This window comes from Trachypithecus francoisi, unplaced genomic scaffold (genome assembly GCF_009764315.1).
Source record: "Trachypithecus francoisi isolate TF-2019V2 unplaced genomic scaffold, Tfra_2.0 Contig01603, whole genome shotgun sequence".
NCBI classification, from domain to species: domain Eukaryota; kingdom Metazoa; phylum Chordata; class Mammalia; order Primates; family Cercopithecidae; genus Trachypithecus; species Trachypithecus francoisi.
The window spans coordinates 2,675,809-2,695,829 of record NW_022681445.1 but is presented as its reverse complement, the minus strand read 5'-3'; the positions used below and the strand labels follow the sequence as shown (position 1 = coordinate 2,695,829).

At 44.4% G+C, this 20,021-nt stretch overlaps 1 protein-coding gene across 2 annotated transcripts in view; it reads left to right on the top strand.

Annotated features, from left to right (window-relative positions):
- Positions 1-18,036, top strand: part of PCYT1B (phosphate cytidylyltransferase 1, choline, beta) — a 91,045-nt gene extending 73,009 nt beyond the window's left edge. Inside the window, exons 7-9 of one of the 2 annotated variants that reach the window (XM_033195638.1) lie at positions 839-1,027; positions 13,645-13,707; positions 14,033-18,036. In XM_033195638.1, the coding sequence (XP_033051529.1) occupies positions 839-1,027; positions 13,645-13,707; positions 14,033-14,098 (318 nt within the window). In that variant the 3' untranslated portion in view covers positions 14,099-18,036. Of the gene's footprint in view, positions 1-838; positions 1,028-13,644 lie in introns of both variants that reach the window. The other variant, XM_033195628.1, reaches the window with a different exon arrangement.
- The last annotated feature ends 1,985 nt before the right edge of the window (positions 18,037-20,021 follow it).

Sequence of the window (20,021 nt, the reverse complement as noted above, 5' to 3'; positions counted from 1 at the left end):
ACAGCCAACACACACTGAGCATTTACTAAATGCTGGCCTTTTTACCAAGTACTTTGCATGCATTGTCACAGCAACCCTAAGGTAGGGATGATTATTATCCCCAATTTACAGATGAGGAAACTGAGGTTTAGAGGTGACATGTGACTTGCCCAGCATACGATGGTTTCCAAGCACATAAGTAGACATTGCTGCAGAAAGACTATAAGAAGAACAAAATCTGAGTCTAGAGAAACTATCAGTACAAAAGCTTTCATCACCACCAAGGAATCAATACAGTTAAATTAGTGTAGTGGAAAATATCATTACAGTGGAAATTTTAGTATAACACATAGGTTCTAAGGCCCAGTCAATGGCCCATTTATTTCAAGCAATATTGTTTTAACCGTATCCCAGTAAAACAGAGAACTCAGGCAGCTTCTGAATAGTCATTGTGTACACAATTCATACTTCTGTCTAAGTCCCAGCAATTGAATGGGGTTATTTGCCAATATCTACCCACAACAAAAGATAGCTGTGTGTTTTTTATTCTCTTATATAAGTGAATCCAACTCAAAGACGTTTAAAAGAAAGACGATATTAAAACCACTTGTACTTCCCTTTACTTCCCTTTACATATCCAGATGGATTAATGGCAGATGACTTTTCTTACAAGAGATGTGCCTTTCCATCAACCTAGCCCTTGGGAAATGGCAACATCGTGACTCTTCAGGTTAGGAACAAATACAAATTGAAATAAAATGTGACCTTTAATGTGAATGATTGATCTCTCTCATGTCCTCTTGGATAAATCTGTTTTTTTTTTTTTTTTTTTTTTTTTTTTCCTGTAAACTTTCACCAGGAGAAGAGGTACCGTTTCCAGAACCAGGTGGACAAAATGAAGGAAAAAGTCAAGAATGTGGAGGAAAGATCAAAGGAATTTGTGAACAGAGTGGAAGAAAAGAGCCATGATCTAATTCAAAAGTGGGAAGAGAAGTCAAGGGAATTCATTGGCAACTTCCTAGAACTGTTTGGACCTGATGGAGCATGGGTATGTAATTATTTCACTTTACTCCACAATGATGAGTGTTTTCAGTTTATCCTCCTTTTTATGGAGCCACTCAAGGGTGCCCCTTATCTCAGATCCACTGTGTGCCCTCTACGTTAGGCATCAGCCTGAACGACTTCAAGTCCATGTCACTTCCTTCCTGAGTTTCTGCTTTACTCATCAATATGGCACCCAGTAGCACACAAAGCCAGGTCTGGTCTCAGTTTCTAGTTCTTATCCAGAGCTTGGAAGCCATTTGGTGATCTTTGAGTGTCTATTACTTCAGGGGTTGATGCTGTCACTCATCTCAGTCTCCTCATTGGAGATGATGAAAGTTTGGGAGTACAGATGAAGTGAGATAGTGGCAGCATGGAGCTTGTGTTACAAGACATGGATGATGGGCTCTTGGATCAACTACTGGCAATTACGTTTTGGGGAGGAGAATCCAAAGAAATGTACTATGTCAGTCAGTTTTTGTTGTCAGGAGCCCTCCTCTTTTACTGGTTGGAAGAGAGAGAGAGAAGAAGTAGGAGTTAGCCCTACATCTGTGTCCATCGTGCCCTGATTTTCCCCTGGTTTTTCATGACATGCAAGTGTTGGGATAAGGCACAGCAGTCTTTCGTAACTGGGGCCATGATCTGAATCTTAAAACTGAGAGGAAATGTAGAGGGTCTCCTTGCCTAAAATCTGAACGACTCTGAATGATAACTATGGAAGGGGAAAAGAAAATTCTGGAAACCTCCACTGGTACTTTATTGGTATTTCTATTGTGCATGCCCTTCCCAAGTAAATACCAGTATTGTCAGGAGAGTTGATGAGGGGTCTGTAAAGGAGATACCAAAAGTTTACTTTAGAGACACTAAAGGATTGACGAGGGTTCTATGAAAGAGATACCAAAAATGAAATTTCCTTCTACAACAAAAAGACATAATTCCATTTGATTTCTCTGATTTTCAAGTAGCCTGGGTTTCCTATTATAACATGAGAAGTCTGTACCAAAATCCACTTTGACTTAATTATTTTATTGGCAGGTTGTCAGTGCTACCTCTGCTTGTTTGAGCTCATTCATTATAGGATTATCTAAAAGTAAAACACTCATTAGTAATAGAAAAAGAACAATGTTGGGAAGTTGGGAGAGATGTTTTGCTTAATACCTGGCGGCCTCTAAGTGATTATAGAGGTGGGTGTTATAGGCCAACCGTGTCCTATCGGCTGAGTCTGAGAGGGGTGAAAGGTTTACAAGGATTGCATGAGCCTTTGAAGACTCCTAGAAAGAGCTGGCAAAGGTGGAAGAGCCAAGGGCTGGGCTCCTTTTCATTTTCTGCAGGCCTGTTAAAAATTTCAGCTCAGATAATTTAATTCCTGGTGCATTTCTTAATGTTCTTGTCTATGCATGGCACTATGCATAAAGAAGAACATAAAAACAGACAAAGTACAGACCCTGTTCTCTGGTGTCTATGACATATGGTCTGAAATTTCCTATTTAATCTAGTGTGTATTTTAATAGTTCACATTTTCACAACTAATTTCCAGGCTCTGAAGAAGCAGCTAGAAGTTTTTAATGAAACCATGTAGGTGTTCATTCGTTTACAGGGATTCAGAAACCTGTCTCTGCTGATAAGAGCTGGTATAATAACTCAAGGGGGTGGATGTTTTCTCCACTTGGAGTGAGTAAAGTCAAGGAAAAAATGTAATTTCCCACTTTGGGAGGCCGAGGTGGACGGATCACCTGAGGCCAGGCGTTTGAGGCCAGCCTGGCCAACATGGTGAAACCCCATCTCTACTAAAAATATAAAAAAAATTAGCCAGGTGTGGTGGCGCATACTTGTAGTCCCAGCTATTCAGGAGGCTGAGGCAGGAGAGTTGCTTGAGCCCAGGAGGCAGAGGTTGCAGTGAGCCTACATCATGCCACTATACTCCAGCCTGGGTGACAGAGCGACACTCTGTCTCAAAAAATATATATGTGTGTGTGTGTGTGTATGTGTGTATATATGTGTATATGTGTGTATGTGTGTATATATGTGTATGTATGTGTATATGTATGTGTGTGTATATATGTGTATGTATGTGTATATATGTGTGTGTATATAGTGTATATCTGTGTGTGTATATCTATGTGTGTGTATATCTGTGTGTGAACATATGTGTATATGTATGTGTGTATATATGTGTTTGTATATATGTGTATATATATGTATGTGTGTATTTGTATATATGTGTATATGTGTGTATATGTGTGTATGTGTGTGTGTTATATATATATATAATTTCATAAAAACTATAGACCTTAGTTATTTCAGGCTCCCAGTGAAGGTGAAATAGTAGCTGGAATTGTTCTTGGGAGTCTGATGACAGCAAGCCAAGGTGATTTTTAAGAAATGAAACCCAGTGTAGAGACTGGAGGTTTTTCTTTTTAAAACTTGCTATTAGTGTCAAAACTGTTATTACCATTAATTTACTGTATCAGCCAGACTAAGACATTACTTTTTTTCTGTTGACATTAAAAATACAGGAATAGTTACAAGGATGTTAAACGCCAAGATAAGCAATTTGCTTTTCATGAATATGCTATTATTATAATTCTTTATTTGTGAATTTGGGACTGGAACTCATTTCTTAAAATAGAGGATCTGTATTACCGGCAAATACAGTACTGTTACAAACAACCCAAACTTGGACAGGCACAAAATAGAAGGATTTAAGATACAAATTCTGGTACAATGAGACTGGTATGCAGCATAGTATGTAACTTATAGTGGATATTCCATAAATGTTTCTGGGTTAAATTAATGTATGAATGAATGGATGTATGAGGAAGACCTATTCACGGAACCTTCCAGCATCTGCAAAGGATTGTATGGTAAGACCTAAATCCCCAACCCCATATACATGTGTGTGTGTGTGTGTGTGTGTGTGTGTGTGTGTTTAGACAGATAGATCGATGATAAATAGATAGATAGCCTTAGCCTTTCCTTGCTCATGGTGCTAGGTACAGGACTTTATTACAACTTGGTGTTTGGTGGATCAAATTCAGTATGCAGACGTAGTGTGCTTTGCCCTTAACAATGTTTTAAAATTTATTTTAGGGAAGGCATGAGCTCTTGTTTGCCATAGTCACACCTTGCTCCGCTGCTCCTTCGCCCTCCCTAACCTGACTCACACATTTATGCAGCCCATCTGGCCCCAGGGAATATTTGAGTTTGCTCCTTGTGGTATAGTCTTTTTTAAAGCTGGGTCTCACTCTGTTGCCCAGGCTGGAGTGCAGTGGCATGATCATGGCTCACTGTAACCTCAAATTCCTGGGCTCAAGCAATCCTCCCACCTCAGCCTCCCAGATAGCTGGGACTACAGGTGTGTGCCACCATGCCCAGCTAATTTTTAAATTTTTTGTAGAGATACAGTCTTACTCTGTTGCCCAGACTGGAGTGCAGTGGTGTGATCATGACTCACTGTAACCTCGAACTCCTGGGCTCAAGAGACCCTCTTGCCTTGGCCTACCAAGGCGCTGGGGTTACAGGCATGAGCCACCATGCCTGGCCATAGTCTTTAAGTCTCCCCAAGTGACCTCATATTTGACATTAAGGATGGCAATCTAAAATTGAAACCCTTACATGCTATCTCTGAGTAGGAAGTAGTGATGATGATGATGATCATAGTAAACAAGAAGAAGATGATGACGATGCTATTGTCTGAAAGTTGTATAGCAGGTTAAATTCTTTTTTCAATGTCCTTGCACATTTATTCTACCCATTTTATTTATTCATTTGTTTTTATTTATTTATTTTTGAGATGGAGTCTCACTCACTCTGTCACCCCGGGTGGAGTGCAATGGCATGATCTCTGTTCACTGCAACCTCTGCCTCCTGGGCTCAAGCGATTCTCCTGCCTCAGCCTCCCGAGTAGCTGGGACTACAGGCATGTGCTACCATGCCCGGCTAATTTTTGTATTTTTAGTAGAAACGGGGTTTCACCATGTTGGCCAGGCTGGTCTCAAACTCCTGACCTCAAGTGATCCACTCACCTTGGCCTCCCCTCACCCATTTTAACCACACAAGAAGGTAGTACTATAGCCATTTTATAGATAAATATATAGATATCGACAAAGGCCTAAAAAATTATACTATGAAACATTCCCATGGTCTCACAGGAGTTGGTAGGCACTAGGGTGGAGCCTGGGGCTAGCCTCTTTCTCCTGGTCATGTCTGTATCCTTCACCATAGGAATGTCCACATGATGCAGTCATTTTGCTTCATTTTCCTTTGGTCAGGGTGTGTCACTGTAGAGAAACTGAGGTCTACCAACATCCCCCTAAGGCCTGTGACAATGCCGGGTGCCAGAATTGTACTTGAGACCAGGCCATCTAGATTTATGATAGGCACTCAGCCCTCTACTGCTGTCTCTAGGCTTTCTCAGCAAGCAGAAAGTGTGGTGTCTATGGCTACATTAGTTAGCTTTTGGTGGCAACAAATTACCTCAAAACTTGGTGGCTTAAAATGACAAACATTTATTATCTCACAGTCTCTGAGGGTCAGGAATCAGGAAGCAGCCAGATGGATGGTTCTGACTCGGTCTTTCATGAAGTTTCAGTCAAGATGTCAGCTGGCGGCCGGGCACAGTAGTTCACGCCTGTAATCCAGTACTTTGGGAGGCTGAAGCAGGTGGATCACCTGAGGTCAGGAGTTCAAGACCAGTCTGGCCAACATGGTGAAACCCCATCTTTACTACGTTTGTAGTCTCAGCTACTTGGGAGGCTGATGCAGGAGAATCGCTTGAACCCGGGAGGCAGAGATTGCAATGAATCGAGATCACACCATTGCACTCCAGCCTGGGGGACAAGAGTGAAATTCTGTCTCAAAGAACAAATTTGTGACAAATATATTCATAAACATAAAATGTACCATTTTAACCTTTCTTTTTTCTTTTTCTTTTTCTTTTTTTTTTTTTCTGAGACTGAGCCTCGCTCTTGTCTACCAGGCTGGAGTGCAATGACATGATCTCGGCTCACTGCAACGTCCACCTCCTAGGTTCAACTGATTCCCCTGTCTCAGCCTCCCAAGTAGCTGGAATTACAGGCATGTGCCACCACCATGCCCCGGCTACTATTTATATTTTTAGTAGAGACGGGGTTTTGCCATGTTGGCCAGGCTAGTCTTGAACTCCTGACCTTAGGTGATCCGCCTGCCTCAACCTCCCAAAGAGCTGGGATTACAGGCATGAGCCACTGTGCCTGGCCCATTTTAACCATTTTAAGTGCACAGTTTAGTGGGATTAAATGGTTGCGTTCACATTGTCCTGCAACCATCACCACCATCCATCTCCAGAACTTCTTCATCATCCCAAACAAAAATTGTAACCATTAAACAAGAACTCCCTATCCCCTTCTGCCCCCAGCCCCTGGCAGCCAGCCTTCTACTTTCTGCCTCTATAAATTTGACCACTCTATGTACGTCATATGAGTGGATACAAATACAGTATTTGTCCTTCTGTGGCTGGCATATTTCACTTAACATGATGTCTTCAGGGTTCATCCATGTTGTAGCGTGTGTCAGAATTTTCTTTCTTTTGAAGGCTGAATGATATTCCATTTTATGTGTACATCACATCTTTTTTATCCATTATTCCATTGATGGACGTTCGGGTTGTTGTGAACACTGGTGTTCAAATTCTGCTTTCAATTCTTTTGGGTATATACTGAGAAATAGAATTGCTGGACTGCATGGTAATTCTATGTTTAATTTTTTTGAGGAGCTGCCTTACTGTTTTCCATAGTGGCCGCACAGTTTTACATTTCCACTAGCAATGCACAGGATTCTAATTTCTCCACATCCTCACCAACACTTGTTATTTTCTGTTTGTTTGTTTTTTTAAATAATCATCCTAATTTTAGGCATTGCTAATTTTTAAGATTTTTGATTTTGAGAAAAGAGCTACAAAATACAGTTTGTGGATCTGAATTAGATTTCCCACCTGAGACTTTGACAGTTTTAAAATTTGTGTCTTTTTTTTTAAAAAAATAAAAAGGTTATTGTTGTTGTTTTTAAGACAGAGTCTTGCTCTGTCGCCCAGGCTGGAATGCAATGGCGCAATCTTGGCTCACTGCAACTTTCGCCTCCTGGGTTCAAGTGATTCTTCTGCCTCAGCCTCCTGAGTAGCTGGACTACAGGCATACGCCACCATGCCTGACTAATTTTTGTGTTTTTAGTAGAGATAGGGTTTCACCATGTTGGCCAGGCTGGTCTCAAACTCCTGACCTGACCTCAAGTGATCCACCCACCTTGGCCTCCTGAAGAGCTGGGATTACAGGCATGAGCCACTGAGCCCGGCCTAAAATTTTTATCCTTAAACAAAGGTACAAGTAAAATGTGAATAAACATGAAAAGTTTCTTACTATGCAACTAGCTAATTACAAGAGAGGTGGTCATGAGCAAGGGGTCACTTTCTGAGTAGGTGGCTTAAGGCAAGTTCATTTGCCTCTCTGGGACTTAGTCATAGCATCAGTGAATGGGGAATGTAAACATAGCTGCCACATAGGGCTGTTGCGAGGATTACATAGGTTCATACTTCATTTTTAAAAATGTTATTTTTTGAGACAGGGTCTTGCTTTGTTGCCCAGGCTAGAGTGTAGTGGTACAATCACGGGTCACTGTAACCTTGAACTCCCAGGCTCAAGCGATCTTCCCACCTAAACCCTCTCCCCGCTCCACCTGAGTACCTGGGACTACAGGTGCATACCACTATGCCCAGCTAAGTTTTTCAAAATTGTTTGTAGAGATGGGGGTCTCACTATGTTGCCCAGGCTGATCTCAAACTCCTGGACTCAAGCAGTCCACCCACCTCAGCCTCCCAAAGTGTTGGGATCATAGGCATGAGCCACCACACCCAGCCTGGCTCACACTTCAACGCCCTTAGAGCAGTGCCTGGCACCCATGCCGGGCACCGTGTAAGGGTTAGTTGTTGTTATTGATTTGGCCAGAACTGAAGCATGGGCCCTTTTCTCTCCTTGAGTTTCCTCTTGCTTACCCAAGGCCCAAACCAAACCAGATCGTACTAGGAACTTTTTCATTTCTTTTTGGCAGATATACCAGAATATATCTGAAATACTGAAACCTTTAAAGGCATTTGTCAAGACATTTATTGCCCCACTAGATGTTAAGTACTTCTGGTTTTTTGTTTGTTTGTTTTTGATTTTTGAGACGGAGTCTTGCTCTGTCGCCCAGGCTGGAGCGCAATGGCATGATCTCGCCTCACTGCAACCTCCACCTCCTGGGTTCAAATGATTCTCCTGCCTCAGCATCCCACGTAGCTAGGATTACAGACACCCGCCACCACACCCAGGTAATTTTTGTATTTTTAGTAGAGACAGGGTTTCACCATGTTGGCCAGGTTGCTCTCGAACTCTCGAACTCATGATCCGCCCGCCTCGGCCTCCTAAAGTGCTGGGATTACAGGCATGAGGCACCACACCTGACTGATGTTAAGTACTTCTCAAAAGGGAAAACTTTGTAGGAGAGAAATAGAAAATTACTTTCATATGGACAGGACTATAAATGGGATTATTTTCTTGGGGGAAAACTTTATAAATGGAAACCTCTTAATACAGTGAGAGACTGAATTTAAATACCTTTACTCTTGGAAAATGCCATGCATGCTCTTCCTTATTTGTTATATTTGTAAAGTGCTTTTCTTCCCAGGAAGCTCATTACAAACTGTCTCCTGTCTGTATTGAATTCAGCTCCTTTGCAGGGGAACCACCCTTCAAAATGCACCAGAAACAGATCAGAGAGCTGGCAAATTGAGGCTGGGAGTTATTTTGCATGGATATTGCATTTTATGAAGTGCGACACCGTTGTTTATCATTGAAGATTCAAGTTCTTTCATCCCCTCAGGCAGAATATTCTCAGCTATGAGCTTGATTCAAACTACAGTAGACAAGTCGTAGATTTCTTAGAAAGTGAACTTCTAATGGAAATGCTGACAATCCATTAACAGCAGGAGGGCTAATGGCTGCCACAAAAAATATACTTAAAGATTACAGTAATAAAAACACGTATTTTAAAGTGCCTGCTAGAAGTTCAAGAATGTTTTTAAATGTTGCTGTTAATAATAGGCCACCCAATCCTTATGGCATTTGATTTTGTCTCATAAATGGGTTTAATCTAAGGGAGTGCTGTTGTACTGCACCTTTTTTTTCTGTTTGAGGGGGGTTTGATGTCTTTTGGCAGAATTATCAATGCCTTAATGGAAGGTAAATAATTGGTATATTAGCAGACGTGTAGAATTTTAAATCTGGAAAAGACCTGAGCAATCAGCCATCATATGTTATTATATCTGCTAGAGGAAACTTGGGACTCTAAAAAGTAAGGGGCTAGAGCTTAGAAAGGAAAAATGAGTGTTGGGGGCAGGCAGTGCTATTGGTGATGTGCCTGTGGCGTTAATAGTTCCTTACCAGTGTCATTAGTGTAACACCTGCCCTTCTGCCTAATCTCCTTGCTTGGGTTACCTGAGTTCTTTCTTCCTACTGTGATGCTTTTTTATGATGATAAAAGTAATATATATTCATTATATAACTATTAGAAAGTAAAGAAGGGGCTGAAAATCACTCGCAGTCTCATCACCCAGAGCAGTCTCTGTTAACATTTCGGGTTATCACTCCCATCTGTTTCCCATCTCCATATATGTACATTCCTTCTACAAACTTGAGATCATGCAGAACATAGTGTTCTAAAATCATTTTGGCTTTGCAGTTGCTCATGAGCATTTTCTTACATGATGAAACATTATTTAAGAACCTGATTCTCCTCATCTGCTTATTATATCATCTTGGAGTTGTACAGGTTTCTCTAACCTAGTTAGAGAATTGCAGTGTTGTTTGTTATACATTGCATTGAATATTCATTATACACAATAAAGATTTACTTACATCTCTGATTATCTCCTCAGAAAATAGAAATTTTTGCATCTATTGCCAAATTACCCCTCAGAAAGGCATTGCTATTTTATCCTCTTACCAGCAGTAACATGAGGGTAACCCTTTTCCTGAGTTCTCACTAGCTGTAACAAATTTTTAAAACTTTAGCAATCTGATATATAAAATGTATCTCATTTCAGCCATTTGCATTTGTTCGACTACTAGTGATGATGAACAGTTTTTCTAGCTCATTTACAAATTTCTCTTGTGACTTGCCTATACAGGCCATATGCTCATTTTTCTACTAAGCTTTTCACCTTCTTCTTTTTGATTTATAAGCTCTGTCTATATACCGAGATCTATCATTTGTAGGTAAACATTGCAAAAAATTCCACGATTTTTCATTTGCCTTTTATCTTATTTCATGGTGAGTTTTTTTTTTTTTTTTTTTTGAGGTACAGAAATTTAAAAATTTTGTGTAGTTAAATGTCAATGTTTTTCTTCATGGTTTCCTTCTTTGCTTTTATGCTGACACCCAAAGGTATTTCCAAAACACAGATCTGATCAAACTCCGCCCTTGATTAAAATCTTTCTGGGGTTCTTGAGTAGGAAATCCAGTCTCCTTGTGGTGCTCTAGGTCCAGACCATTGCCAGCCCATGGGCATTTGGGATTCTGACCACACCAAGCAACTTAGACTTAGTACTCCTTACTTAGCGTGCTCTGCTTGGAAAGGCCATCCTCTACCAGCTCCCATGGACCCAATCTCCATCTCCACCCACCTCTTCCTGGTCATTATCAAAGACCCAGCTGAGACATGACTACCTCTTCTACCCTCTTCTTCCTCCCCTTCCTCCTGTGTAGCACCTGGTCCCCAGAAGATCTCTGTAATGGTTTGTAAAATGAATAATCCAAAGGACAAGTCTAAGATGGTAAATAGGAGAATTGGCTTTCAGGGCCAGTTTCGTATCAAAAGATTGAACTGAGTGGCTGGGGGCTAAGGCTCAAATGTGAGCAATTGAAAGACCCCAGGCAGCACAGGCAGGATGCCCAGGAGTTGGTGGGATGCAGCATCTGGGGGACTGAGCAGCAGGCAGCAGGCACGGTAGGCTGGCGGCTCTGGAGGCCCAGTGGGAGCATCAGGGAAGGGCTCCATTCTGAAAGCACCCAGCAACCATCACATGAGGTCCCAAACTGGTAAACTGATCTTAACCACCAAAATCTCCTCCCACCCCACAGTCTTCCCCAAACTGGGAAATGGCATCACTGCTTTCCAATTCCTTGGGCCTGAGACTGGAGTCACTTGATTCCCGTTCCTCCCACACCCCATGTCCCATCTGTCAGTGAGTCCTGTTGGCTCTACCGTGAAAACATAGCCAGACCACATACTGTAGGATTCCATTTTGATGACATTCTAGAAAAGGCACAACTGTAGGGTCAAAAAACAGATCTGTTGCCAGTGGCTGGGGGAGGGGAGACTCCAAAGGGTCACAAGGGAATTTGGGAACTGATGGGACCCTTCTATGCCTTGATTGCAGTGGTGGTCACTCAACTGTATGCATTTGTCAAAACTCACAGAACTGGCCGGGCACGGTGGCTCACGCCTGTGATCCCAGCACTTTGGGAGGCTGAAGCGGGTGGATCACGAGGTCAGGAGATAGAGAACTTCCTGGCTAATATGGTGAAACCCCGTCTCTACTAAAACTACAAAAAATTAGCTGGGCGGGGTGGTGGACACCTATAGTCCCAGCTACTCGGGAGGCTGAGGCAGGAGAAGGGTGTGAACCTGGGAGGCGGAGCTTGCAGTGAGCCGAGATCGCGTCACTGCACTCCAGCCTGGGCGACAGAGTGAGACTCCATCTCAAAAAACAAACAAACAAACAAACAAAACCTCACAGAACTATACACTAAAAAGGGTGAGTTTATTTTACCCCAGTAAAATATGGGGGAAAATATACTAGGAATCCTGCCATTTTTCACCACACTGCCGTCATCCTGGGCCAGGCCAGGCTCCATCACCATCTTGGAATTTTTTTTTTTTCTCTTGAGACAGAGTCTCACTCTGTTGCCCAGGCTGGAGTGCAGTGGCGCCATCTCGGCTCACTGCAACCTCCGCCTTCTGTGTTCAAGTGATTCTCCTGCCTCAGCCTCCCGAGTAGCTGGGATTACAGGTGCCCGCCACCATGCCCAGCTAATTTTTTTGTATTTCTAGTAGAGACAGGGTTTCACCATGTTGGCCAGGCTAGTCTCAAACTCCTGACCTCAAATCATCTGCCCGACTTGAACTTCGAAAGTGCTGGGATTACAGGCATAAGCCACCATGCCTAGCCTTGGATTCTTATTGCAATGGGCTCATAACTGGGCTCCCTGCTCCTGCCCCCGCCTCACTGCCATCTGTTCCTAACACAGCAGTCAGAATGGTCCTTTGAAAACAAGCAGCAGATTGTTAATCCTTTGCTCAGAACTCTCCAGAGGTTTCTCTTCTCAGACTGTACGTGAAACTGCCGCCTGATATGTCTCTGGCCTGATCTCCCGCAGTGCCTCCCACTCTCCCTTCCCCACCAGCTGGCTCCACACTGCCACGATGGCCTCCTCCTTTCCTGGGACCTGTTGCGTGGGTCCCTTCAGACTGAAAGGCAGAGTTCTCACAATGGCTGCCAAGGCCCTCCGTGGCATAGCCCTCTGTGCCTTCTCTGGCAACCTCTTCCTAACCCCCTCCCTCAGCTCCTCCCCTCCCTCAGCTCCTCCCCACCCGTCAGTCCTGGAGGCAGCTGCAGTGCCCTGCCTACGCTTCCTGGGTGTGCATTCCATGCTCCTTTCTTGGGGTACTCTGTCTGGAGTCGCCGCCCTCTGATTTCCATTCACCTGGTCCCTCCCCTCATCTCTTCCAGGTTCTTCGCTCAAGAAGCGTTTTCTCAGTGGGGCCTTCCCTGAGCACCTGTTTGCAATAGCAGCCGCCCTGCCCCCAGCCCCACTTGCTATCATCTCACCCTCTTTTTCTCACAGACCACAGATCCATCTGACTTACCATATTTTGTTTATTGTGTGATTCCTCCTATCTGTGAAGGTATGAGGTCAGGGGTTTTGTTTTCTGTCACCCCTCCAGTCCGTAGATCATGGCTGCTTGCCTGGCTATCAGAGACACTCAGTTAAATTTTGTGGATGGAAGAAAAGAAGGGAAGAAGGAAAGAGTGTTAAGAACCAGCAGTAGCTGGGCATGGTGGCTCATGCCTGTAATCCCAGCACTTTAGGAAGCCGAGGTGGGTGGATCACCTGAGGTCAGGAGTTCAAGACCAGCCTGACCAACATGGTGAAACCCCGTTTCTACTAAAAATACAAAATTAGCCATGCATGGTGGCAAGTGCCTGTAATCCCAGCTACTTGGGAGGCTGAGGCAGGAGAATTGCTTGAACCTGGGAGGCTGAGGTTGCAGTGAGCCAAGATCAGGCCACTGCACTCCAGCCTGGGTGACAGAGCGAGACTCTGTCTCAATAAAAAAAGAACCAGCGGTGACTGTACTCTTCTGTCACTGCCCCGAATGTCACTCAGTTCCTTACTATACATAGTCTTGGACAACATGGGATGTGGTACGAGTGTAGGTTTGTGAGCTCAGGAGTTTTGGGGTAGTGGCTCTCCTGCCTGCCTTACCTTTTTGTTTTGCTGCTGTCTCAGATGGTGAAGTTAACAGATGCCTTCTCTCCAATTTCTCTTTAGAAGCAGATGTTCCAAGAGAGGAGCAGCCGGATGCTGCAGGCCTTATCCCCGAAGCAGAGCCCTGTGAGCAGCCCAACCCGGAGCCGGTCCCCTTCCCGCTCCCCATCGCCCACCTTCTCATGGCTTCCACTCAAAACCTCACCCCCTTCCTCACCCAAAGCAGCCTCAGCCTCCATCAGCAGCATGAGTGAGGGGGATGAGGATGAGAAGTAGAGGCTGCTGGCAGGCAAGAGCCGCACCACGCAGGATGGGGAGGAGGGCGAGGGTCACAGGGTTGCCTGGGTGATGTTTGAAGGGTAATAGTCACAGGAGCTGCAGCTCAGCAGAGAGGCCCTGAACTCTGCTAAGGGAAGGTCTTGGGACCAGTTCTCTCTCACTCTCCATACAGCTCAAGAGTTGGGCAAGGTGCAGAGATTTCCGGCCGGACAACCTACACAAACTTAGCGTCATCTAGAATCACTCTAACCTTGCTAAGGAAGGATGCAGAGTTCCCTAGAGAGACTTGCACTGATGGGGTGACTTCTGCTTTTGTCCTTCCACCACCCCCACCAAGTAAACCACCTGTGGAAGCGGCTGTTCCCTCAACCTGCTACTTCTGCGTCCGTAAGGGTCCTGCACGTTGCCTCCCACCACCCCAGCTCTGCCAGAATAAAATTGTTTCCAATAGAGGTGGCAAAGTGCTTCTGAAATAGTCGAGTTAAAGACAAATTCCAACCTTCTCAGTCCAGCCACTGAGACCTGATGTTGGAACGCATCAACTCCTTCCAGTTCCATGAACGTGGCTCATAGACAAAGCCTTGCTTTAGGCCGGTTATAAAAGGTCATCTAGTGTGAACCTTAACTTTTTATTCAAAGGACAGTTTTGTCAAGAATTCCACGTAAGGCCTGATGTGCTCCTGGTTGTACTTTCTCATCACTGGTTTGACTTCATTGTTTTGCAGAAATTACCTTAATCTGTGGGAACTGCAACAAAGAAAAACTTTCTAATATATGAAAAAGAGGAGCTGCTTTGCTTTGGCTCCAGGTTTAGCAGACAAGAAATGTCTCCTGAAGCTTCTCCTTAAAGGATGCTATTATGGAATGGCTTTTCCCATTTCTGACCAGTTAACGGTTTCATAGACCTCAAGTAACAGTTTGAGGTATCAAACATAGTATACCGATAGGGGGTGCTACCTGCACGTATCTGTTCTATATATGCTCCAATATGCCATCCCCATGTGTATCCCATGTGCAATATGAGTATATAGTGGTGGCATTTTATAATAGACCCCACACCTGTGCTCCACCATAATACTCCTCTGAAATCCTTGGTCTCAAGAACCATCTGTTCTCTTGTGACTTGGGCACTTTGTCAAGCTCATTCCAGATTCCTGTGGAAACGTTTTATCCCAACCAGGAAATTAGTATGTTGTTCTTGTGACCTCCTATAACATTTTTGGGTGAAGAAGAACTCGGAAGACTTTTTACAGAGAACTGTGGGCTCAGTTATGATCTCAGCATCTGAGTGGTCTAGGTAGTATCACCATTATCTCTGGCCCTAGGTTTGCCAAGTGAGATGAGGACTCTAAGTGTTCCTGCTGAGTTGTCTGAAATTCCTGCTCCTTAGTCACCTGTGTGAAATGAGCAGGGAGAGTTAAGGTCTAGAACCAAACTCTTTGGGTTGTTGTATGGGTATGCCGGTAAAGTCAGAGACAGAGCTGGGGTCTGGCTGAATAGAGGCCCAAACCAGCGACTTGCAGGCAGAGCCCAGAATCTCTTGTGATAGAAATACCCCTTTTCAGAGGCCTTGGGAACCAGCCTTCTAGGTGACAAGGGGGCAACCAATGAACGAAGGCGGCATGTGTTTCCCCTTTGTTTTGGGGTTGAACTACCCCCTATTCACCTGGAGATGAGTGCTGTCCACTGGGAAGCAAAACTATGAGGCTGAGCTGGCTTGGAACCTCTTTGTTCTTGGCACTTTCCTTCTCCAGGACTCTGGGAAGCACTCATGTGGGACAGAGAGCTGGCAGGAACATGGCATGTGAAGAAGAAAACGTCTTTTTGCAGTCAAGGGCCACCCAGAATATTGCTCTTCTGAGAGGGACAAGGGCCCCGTTCTTCTATTGTGTCCATTTGGTCTCCATCTTCCATCACACACTCAGGTCAAACCATGCAAGTCTGCCTACCATTTGAGTTAGTTGGCACTTGTACCAGTGAAGGATGAGGCCAACCAGGCAAGGGAAGGTGGTGGGAACAGGGGAAAAGGAGGAAAGAAGTTCCTGGAGGGAGGAAAGGAGGACAAAGAAAATCTGCTCTCATAAAACCATTTCAGGACCTCACTTTATAAGTGAGCCTCTCTTGGGAAGGCCTTTTGTGCCCCTACTCCATGGCCCAGGGCAGATAGATCCACTTTTACCTGAATCCTACACTCTGGAGCAAATAGTGTATCCGGCTGACTATACATTTGCAGGCCTTACACGCCATACTGACAGTGCCACTTACGTGACTCATCAGATAATGTCACCATTGCTGCCAATTATGGGAAACAACCATTGCTCATTCCAGGGATGAACCTAAACCACACATAAATGGGTTCTAAATCTCACCCTCCTAACCTGCGGTGAGACCCCCCACCCCCCCTCTTGAGGCTGCAAATCTACTGAGAAGGAATGGGGAGGATTCTGCAACCCAACTTTTGATACTTTTTGGCCATCTCTCAGTCTCTCCCAGCCCCTACCCCCACACCACCTCCCTACTCCCAGGCGGAGACCGGGTTGCACTTTGTTAAGGTCAGCTGGTCAACTGTAATGGCCAAGAGTGAGTTAAGGCTGGAATGAGAAATATGCCCCAAGCTTGGAGGGGTAAGCAGGAATGACACAAAGCAAGGAAAGAGATTCTTTTTGCCCTAGTGAGGAAGCTTCAGACTGAGGAAGGCTAGAGGATAGCAACTTAGGATGGCAGAAGAGGGCAGCTTATGAAGAGGGGAGAAAGTGGGACTGAAGTTGTGGGGGAGCAGGAGGGTAGTGATTTTCTGCTCGCTTTCTTCCTTTTCTTTCTTTCTTTCTTTCTTTCTTTCTTTCTTTCTTTCTTCTTTCTTTCTTTCTTTCTTCTTTCTTTCTCTTTCTTTTTCTTCTTTCTTCTTTCTTCTTCTTTTCTTTTTTTTTTTTTTGAGACAGAGTTTTGCTCTTGTTGCTCAGGCTGGAGTGCAATGGCGCAATCTCGGCTCACTACAACCTCCACCTCCCAGGTTCAAGGGGTTCTGCCTCAGCCTCCCAAGTAGCTGGAATTACAGGCACCTGCCACGTTACAGGCGCCTGCCATGACGCCCAGCTAATTTTGTATGTTTAGTAGAGACTGGTTTTCACCATGTTAGCCAGGCTGGTCTCAAACTCCTGACCTCAGGTGATTCGCCTGCCTCGGCCTCCCAAAGTGCTGGGATTACCGGCATGAGCCACCGCGTCCAGCCGATTTTCCGCTCCTTTCAAGTGTTAACTCACCCCCTGACAGGTGAAGATGGAAGAGTTCCTTTTACGCACAACCAAGGTTAGTAATGCCCACGCAGGATGTGGGGTCCCTGCCTCTCTGGTTGCTTCATTTCAGCACTTCTACATTAGCTGCTTATGGGGACCCTAAAATGAACTGGTTACCCCTCCACCAGGTAAGAAACAAGGGTGGAATTGCTGTGCCGTAAGTCACACTGAATGACTTGCTTCTGGCAAGCATGCTCCTGTGTGTCGGGACCTTACCAAGGCAAAGGAATGCCAGGCTCAAGAGGAGCAGGACATGAGACATTGGCCTGGCTTCTAACCGGTCTGAGTGGAAGAGACACAGCTTAGGGATTTGAGTTTTGCTCTTAGGCTACTAGATACTGTGATTTCACCCCCTGGGGGAGGGACAGGAAGAGCACGGATTATTTTCTCTCCGTGTCTTCAGTACTTATTTTAGCATCTAGTCATACCCCAGGAGAGATGCAAGACAGTGTCACTGGCTCAGCTGAAGCAGATGAGCCTGTCTCTAGCAGAGACGTGCGTGTTTCTTAGGCATCCGTTCAGCACTAGTCTTGGCCATCAGATTTTTAAAAAAGAAATAGCTCATGAGGCATTTGCAACTTCTCCTCTCTTAGACTTCTTTCTAGTTTTCTTCTGTTGTGTCACTGCGATGAGTCCAGGGACAAAGCCATAAGTAGAGCATACATACTTAAGACTATGCTGTACATATAAGATAAGACCCGTCTGGGTTAAAGCACGACCTTATGCCCAAGCATTTGCTCTGGTGCTGAATAACGCGAACTACTGGAATCAGCCTCCCCCAACTCCACGCGCCCCCTGCCCTCCCTGCTCCTATCCCATTCTGGCTCTCAAATGGACCACACCATTCTCAACTCGTTTATAAATAAAGGGATGCAGAATTGCACTTTGGTATGTCACTGTCATGTTTCTTAAAAGTGTGCTGCTGTGTGTTCCTATTTATGAACTCTAGCTCAATGGGGAAAAATACAGGCACTGTAGCAGCTGTCCTGGCCCACTGGCTGGCTCTGCCCAGCTGTGGCCCCAGCACTTCAGAAGGATGTGACTCTGTACCGTACAGAGCAGGGCAAAGCCCTGGAGTTGCCAAAGGCCCCACGTTTGACTTGAAAGCTAGTTAGGAATAGCACCACGTGGAGGGAAGCTCACATGGTGAACCCAGTCAGAACCCTGAATTGTAGGCTCCACTACCAACTGACTTTGTGACCTTGGCCTAACCTTTTCACTTCTTTGGCCTCAAGGAAATTATTTCTAAGGTCTCCTTTGCCTGTAAAGGTCTCTGAACGTATGAGGCAGCCTGCATCGCCCCAAGCTTCTCCCAGCTGTGATGCTGTCACTGAACGACCATGAGAAAGTACTGAACTCTCACCGGAGAGGTGGTCTTCCAGTCCCTTGGGGCCTCCACAGCTGATGGCATTGGTGGCTGGTTTCATGCCTTCAGCCTCTGCACTTCTAGCATCAAGATAAAAGGCTCTCGAGTTCCATCCGCTTTTCTTATCTTGTAACTTGACAGAATGCTTCCCAAGTGTACCTAAACTTTGGGAAGTGGCCATTTCAACCACTTTTCCATCTTTGGGGAAAAAAAAGCTTCTTTGATCAGCTAGACGCAGATAGATGGGGTGGAAGCACTAAATCTGGATCCCAAATGTCAACAGTGAAGGCAGATGTCAATATTCTGAGAACTGTGCTGGTGCCCTCCACTTGCCAAGTTAAGGAGATTCCATTAACTCCATCTGGAGAGGTTGAGCTTTTTGAAATGACCACAGTTCTGACATTAGCCTCGGGTCCAGAATAAATAAAGCCAGTCTGGTGGTTAGCAAGGGAATGAATTTAAAAACGGAATACCTATTATTTATACACCATATTATTTGGTTTCGCCACATAGATCAAACGCATTCTTGACAGGTTGTATTTCAAGCAACAGTTACAAGTTTCTTCTTGACTTTCATGATGCCTCAAATGTGTTCTCAAGGGGAAAACAATCAGCTACAAGGTGTAATAAAACCCATATTTAAGAACCTTGATATTTGCCCCCACGAGAATTAGCCTTTGTTAATGAACATAATTTCTGGGGGAAAAGGTACACTATCAAAAATGTTCCCACACACATCACACACACAGTCCTCTTGGAGTCTTCATTGGTTACTGGAGTTGAATGACGACTTCTCCAGGTATTCAGCAGGAACAATTAGATTAAAAGGACTCCCGCAGAGATGCTTTTGAGACAGAGTGTGACAGTACATAAGCATCAAAGTATACTTGGTGGTCAACTTCTTTAAGAAACCATCAAGTTAAAACCAATCAACAGTAAAATCTGAAGATTTCATTAACAGCCCAAATATCTATAGTTAATAGAACCCTTATGTTAGTTTTCGACACTATTATAATTTGTATTCTAGAAAAGGCACCATATTGGCTAAATTTCAGCTGCAGTTGACCAAAATGTGAGAAACTTGGAGAAATGTACAGAGCAGGGTTAACATATACTGTTCCTAGAAACTATTTTTATTTTTATTTTTATTTTTTGACACGGAGTCTCACTCTGTCACTCAGGCTGGAGTGCAGTGGCAGAATCTCAGCTCACTGCAACCTCCACCTTCCAGGTTCAAGTGATTCTCCTGCCTCAGCCTCCTGAGTAGCTAGGATTACAGGCACTCGCCACCACGCCTGGCTTATTATTATTATTATTATTATTTGTATTTTTAGTAGAGATGGGGTTTTATCATGTTGGCCAGGCCGGTCTCGAACTTTTGACCTCAAGTGATCTGCCTGTCTCGGCCTCCCAAAGTGCTAAGATTTACAGGCATGAGTCACCACCCCCGGCTTCACCTATAAACCATTTCTATTCTCCTTAACGTTACAATCTTTCTTGAG